Source organism: Hyperolius riggenbachi, chromosome 10 (genome assembly GCF_040937935.1).
Source record: "Hyperolius riggenbachi isolate aHypRig1 chromosome 10, aHypRig1.pri, whole genome shotgun sequence".
Lineage (NCBI taxonomy): Eukaryota > Metazoa > Chordata > Amphibia > Anura > Hyperoliidae > Hyperolius > Hyperolius riggenbachi.
In genome coordinates this window covers 130,375,537-130,381,536 of record NC_090655.1, presented here as the reverse complement: position 1 = coordinate 130,381,536, position 6,000 = coordinate 130,375,537, and the positions used below count along the sequence as shown (strand labels likewise).

General features: G+C 42.8%; 1 protein-coding gene across 1 annotated transcript in view; it reads left to right on the top strand.

Annotated features, from left to right (window-relative positions):
- The first annotated feature begins 681 nt into the window (after positions 1 to 681).
- The window catches only part of LOC137535002 (neurotrypsin-like), an 83,544-nt gene continuing 78,225 nt past the window's right edge, over positions 682 to 6,000 (top strand). Inside the window, exon 1 of the mRNA XM_068256764.1 lies at positions 682 to 912. Within this exon, the coding sequence (XP_068112865.1) occupies positions 841 to 912 (72 nt within the window). The 5' untranslated portion in view covers positions 682 to 840. The remainder of the gene's footprint in view (positions 913 to 6,000) is intronic.

The window sequence follows — 6,000 nt, the reverse complement described above, 5'->3', positions numbered from 1 at the left end:
AGGCTGAGTGCTGAAGATGCAGATAAGCTTGCCTGTGTTTAATGTTCACAAACAACATGGCTGCTGTCATTGTATCACAGGAATAAATAATCATATTCTATTGAAGCTGTTTGCAGCTAGATTTGTTGTGTAAACTATCTAAATTTTAGATAAGATATATAGACAAGTTACTTGTTATAGTTAGTTTTTCCTCTCGGATCCGATTCATGTGAAGTAGGAGGTGTTGTAAATCTGTTTTCAGACTACTCTATGCTAATTGAATGGTACTGAACACAATGAAATACTGAGCTTACCATGCCAGAGATAATTCACATTTTTAAAAGCATGCATCTGCTGGGATGGGTGTGTTAAGGAATTAGCAAATGTCATTACTGTGCTTAATACGTGACATTTAAATAGAAACAGCTGGGTGCCCATGCATGCTTTGATCCACTAACTATTAGTATACAAAATGTATGGACTACCACTAACATTTACTAATTGGGGCTCTAATAAATGAAGAGGGTGTGGAAGAAGCATTGGAATACAAGGGTGGGACAGAAGAAAGAGGAGGTGGATGCCTGAGACCAACAGTAGCTGTGTGGGTGGAGATGTGAACTGAGATCCTGGTACACTCTCACACACACTGCTAGCCTGCGCTTGTGTATTACCTCTATGAATGATGATCTCAACTCTGTACAAAGACCGACACTGACTGGGAGCTTTGGGGGCACACGAGATATTCACCGGCTACCAGTAACTGGTGGTGGTGCTGCAGGACTTCAATGAAGAAGGGACAGCTGACCCTGACAGAGGGAAGTGTCAGAGGAGACAGCAGCTGCATCCCATTGCTGAGCAACAATGAAACCTGTGGATATCCTCGGAGTGCTCATCATGTTAATGTGCAGCTGTTTTATGTTCGGAGATCTCCAGGTGAGAATTCATGACAGTTTTCTTTCCCATTAATAAGTCACGGGCTGTTGTGTATTTTATCAGTGTGTCAGACTTTGCCCTACTAATGATCATGCAGACTGTACTGCTGAGCCAAGACCTAATACCTCTGCCTGTTTTCTTCCGATGTAGTAATAAGGGGCAGGTGTTAGGATTGTTTCTTCCCTGTAAGGAAGAGGAGATAATAAATCAACATTCTGCTGCATCAGTATGCTCCTGGGCTTTTCCATCTAATGTGGTAGACAGAGGCACTGCAGTAGTAGCAGTTATTAGAAGAGTGCTGCAAAGGCCTTTTATCAGAACACGTAATTCACAAGATTCACACTGAGCTTACAACCTATCCATGGGGAAGAAATGCTCTGCAGTGGAACAAAATGAGACTGGTGTAAAATGAATGGAGCAAACATTAATGATAAAGTTCTTAATTCACAGCTGTAATGATAGTATTTGCTTAGGGCATCCTCAGATGCACATGAGTGAATGAAATGAACAGGGTAGGGATACCTTTAACATTATCTTCCTTCAGTCGTGTGTGTGTGTGTGTGTGTGTGTGTGTGTGTGTGTGTGTGTGTGTGTGTGTGTGTGTGTGCGTGTGTGCGTGCGTGCGTGCGTGCGTGTGTGTCATTTATTCAACCAAAGTATTCTGGTTTGTTCGAAAAACATCATTTATCATTCTTCCTATTCTCAAAACTTACTGTGATGAATTGACTGTGACAAGTTTATGTACCCCCTGAGCCCAACAGAAGTGCTCCCCCTCGGGGTAATACCACCACATGTTGAGAGCTTAGGGTTGACACCATCTGCAGTTGTCCTTGCCCAGTCTTGTCATTTCGATTCATTTATCTCTGTATTGAATAAAAATGTACCTATGTTAGGGCTCGTTTCCACTATAGCGAATCCGCATGCGGGCACTGCACGCGGATTCGCATAGGCAATGTAAGTGGATGGGGCCGTTTCCACTTGTGCGGCTGCGGGAGCGTTTTTTGGTGCGGCAGAAATCTGCACGGCAGAGCCGTCAGATTTCGCGTGCAGAAGGAATGTGCGCGAATCGCCGCTAATGTATCTAATAGGGAAATCGCATGCGGGGTGACCATGCGTTTTTTGCCGCCAAATCGCATGCGATTTCGCATAGGTATTAATGTTAATTTACACAGGCAGTGACTTTGTTAAATTCGCATATACCTTACCTATGCGGAATCGCATGCGATTTCGTCCGCGGTGGAATGCAGGCGATTCCGCACCGCACTAGTGGAAACGAGCCCTTACAGGAGGCAGTTGTTTGGTTGTCACTCTATATTAAGCAAGACTATCTTTAATAAATGTTGTTGTCGCCTCTCTCCTAAGATGTTGCATTACCCATACCAGAAGAATGCATTGTTCAGAGTGGTTCCTCCTACATGGAGGGCACCTTGTGCAGCCTACTCTTTCTCTTTCCCAAAGCACTCTTTTACAAAGACATCAAAGGACCAGCCATGGATCAGATGGGTGTGGTCTTCATTACATACAGCCACAAAAGTATCTTAGGTTATATGGTGTGATCTGTTATGTTAGGTAGTGCAATAATATAACATACAGAAAATAACTTTAATGACCTATGCAGGATTTTATGAAAATTTGTTTTAAAGTGATCCTGCTGCACATCAAGGTGGGTCCCCAATTTGCATAGCCACTTAGCAAATAACTGCAGAATAAAAGATAGCTGTGTTTTTATACGTATTTACTTTTTTAAATTTACGATTGGGAATACATATGATATCTTCTTTGTATGGAAGGTGTAATATCACCATTCAGCCTAGCATAGTTATCTACTTAAAGGGACCCTGATGTGAGATGGATATGGAGGCTGACATATTTAATTTTAAACAATACCAGTTGCCTAGCAGTCCTGCTGATCCACTGCCTCTAATTCCTTTAGCCATAGACCCTTAACAAGCACGCAGATCAGATGTTTCTGACAAAAATCTAACTAGATTAGCTGCGTGCTTGTTTCAAATGTCTGATTCATACAGTACATTACTGATACCAGAATGATCAGCAGAACTGGTTGGCAAGTGGTATTGTTTAAAGGAAAAGAAATATGGCAGCCTCCATATACCTCTTGCTTCAGGTTCACTTTAAAGTGTACATGAGATGGGAAAAAAAATAATACGTACCCGGGTCTTCCTCCAGCCCCCTTCAGGTTGTTGGCTCCTTTGCTGTCCTCCCAGACTGCCTCGATTTCCTGCTAGCGGGAAGTCCAGCCATGCGCCCCCATTGTGCTACCATCGCCGGGAGCTTTCTGCACCTGTGCAGTCGTACTGCACAGGCAAAAAACACTCCCAACCAAAGGAGCATGACTGAGGCACACATGCGGCTGGGCCGCATGTATCCGGCAAAGCGCGACTTCTCAGATGTAGCAGGCCATCCAGCAGGGGGTTGAAGTAGCCCGGGAGGATGGCGAGGAAGCCAGTGGCCTGAAGGGGGCTGGAGGAATCCCCAGGTGCGTGTAAATTATTATTTTTTTCCTCTCAGGTTTCCTTTAAAGGTTTTCCTTTGAAGCAAGAGGTATATGGAGGCTGCCATATTTATTTTATTTTAAAGAGGAGCTGTCAGCCATACTATCTCAGGAAAAAAAACAAATATATAAGTAGATAAATACTTGCTCTACTTACATAACAGATGTATTGCACTGTCCACGCAGAGGCGTATCTAGAGGGGTTCAGGCATGGCTCGTGCCATGGGCACCACAGCACCATGGGCGCCATGGCTGCCTCCTCCTCCCTCATGCTTCACCACCATACTGAAGGATGTCTCTCAGGCATTTGTACCTGCTCTTATACTGGAGGACATCTCTCACTACCTATACTGGGGGGGTCTACTTATACTGGGGGACACCTGCCAAATCTATACAGGGGGGTTACTTATACAGAGGGGAACCTCTCATTACCTATACTGAGGGACTACTTATACTGGGGGGATACCTCTTACCACCTATGCTAAAGAAGGCTACTTATACTGGGGAGGCATCTCTAACTACATATACTGGGAGGGCAACGTAACCATGGGTCTACTTATACTGGGTGAACTACCTCTGGCTATCTATACTAGAGTGCTACCTCTGGTTACTTTTACTTGGGGGTTAACTCTAGCAACCTATACTGGGGAGACTTGTATCATTGCAAGAAAATAAGCTGTTATTATGGAAAAAGGTGGTCTGATGGGGAGGGGGGGGGGGGGGGGGGCACAATTTTAGTGTTTGCCATAGGCGCTATGTCACCCAGATACGCTCCTGTGTCCACGTTATGATTCCTGTGAATTTTATAAAGGATAAGTAGAGAATCCTATTCTAGACAGTTTCCATATTTACTGTGGCTATTTTGAAGCCAGTCGTGATGTAATATCCACCCTTAGGCCTCTTTCACAGTAGGGCGTTGCGTTTGATGCAACGTTAAATACGGTTGATACGGTTGTGCAGAAATTTTCCCTTTTGTCACTTTGATGCGACGTTAAAGCCGCACAACGTGCCCCTAATGCAGCGCATGTAGGTTATGAAATTGGACGTTATTTTGCGCTGTTTTCGTTGCATACTGATGGAACGAATACGGTACATGCGTTACATTTAAAAAAAAAAAAAAAAAAAACCTTACTGAGCATGTGCAACATACAAAACGCAGCAAATGTATTGCTAAATGCACAGCATGCAGCACTTTCTAAATATTGCTACACGTTACACACAACGCAACGTGTGCATTGTGAATGTCGCACAGACTTTGCATTGCTGTGCGTTAGTCTGCGTTATAATTTTTTATAACGTGTGACTTTAATGTCCCACTGTGAAAGAGGCCTTAGGGCCCTTTTCCACTAGAGCGATTGTGATTGCTGAATCGCAAAATCGCAAATCGCTAGTGATTTTTAAATCGCTAGGGTTGTTTTTTTATCATAGAAATCATGAGAAGTATTTTCCACTACAGTGATTCGATTTGGAAATCGCTAATCGCAAATCGCAATCGCTTGCTGGAGCGATTTTTACAATGATAATGCAATGCAATTGAAAATCGCAAATCGCAATCGCATAACAGAATTAATGAAAAATCGCAATCACTGGCATTTGTGATTTGTGATTGCGATTGCTAGTGGAAAAGGGCCCTTAGTCTCCTCTTCCTGATTTGCCCGCCCTTCACCATAGAAAGTGCATTGTCTCAGCATGAGAAATATTGGCCGATCAGAGAGGAACAGAGGTGTGGGAGGGGAAAACAGGAGGGAAAGAGGCTTCAGCCAATTGGGCTGCATTAGTTAAGTCTGAGGGGAAGTAGAGCAGCAAAAAAAAGACAACCCAGCATGCCCTGCAACTTTTTTTTGTGTACCAGATTTTGTGTGTACCAAATAAGAGTCATGTAAACTGGGGAATGATAATTTATCAACAAGAAAAGTAATAGTGATTTTAACTTTTGGATTGCCTGATTAGCATCCTTATTACTTGTCTACCAGATAAAAATAAAGAATTGATTTTTTATTTTATGCCGACAGTTACTCTTTAAACAATGCCAGCTGCTTGACTGTCCTGCTATCATTCTGGTATCAGCAGTGTATGAATCACATATCTGAAACAAGCATGCAGCTAATCTAGTCAGGTTTTAGTCAGGAACATCTGATCTTTACACTCATTCAGAAATCTATGGCTAAAAGTATCAGAGGCAGAGGATCAGCTGGACTGCCATGGAACTGGTATTGTTTAAAATGAAATCTGTCAGCCTCCATATCCCTCTCACTTCAGGTTCCTCTTTAAAGCCCAATCTACATGGTACGATTGTTTGTGCGATTTGATTACGATTCTATTTATGATCCGATTAAATCCAACATCCGATCGGGATTGGATTCAATTCGAATTGAATCAAATCCCGATCGGACATGTCGGATTTAATCGGATCTTAATATAATCGTAATAGAATCGCACAAACAATCGTATCGTGTAGATGGGGCTTAATGAAAGTGGTGCCTGAGAAATAGACACAAAGGCCTGATTTTAAAGTTGGAACTTTGTACTTTAGAGAAGAGCATACAAAGGGTATACATCTACTGTGTGTATTTCTT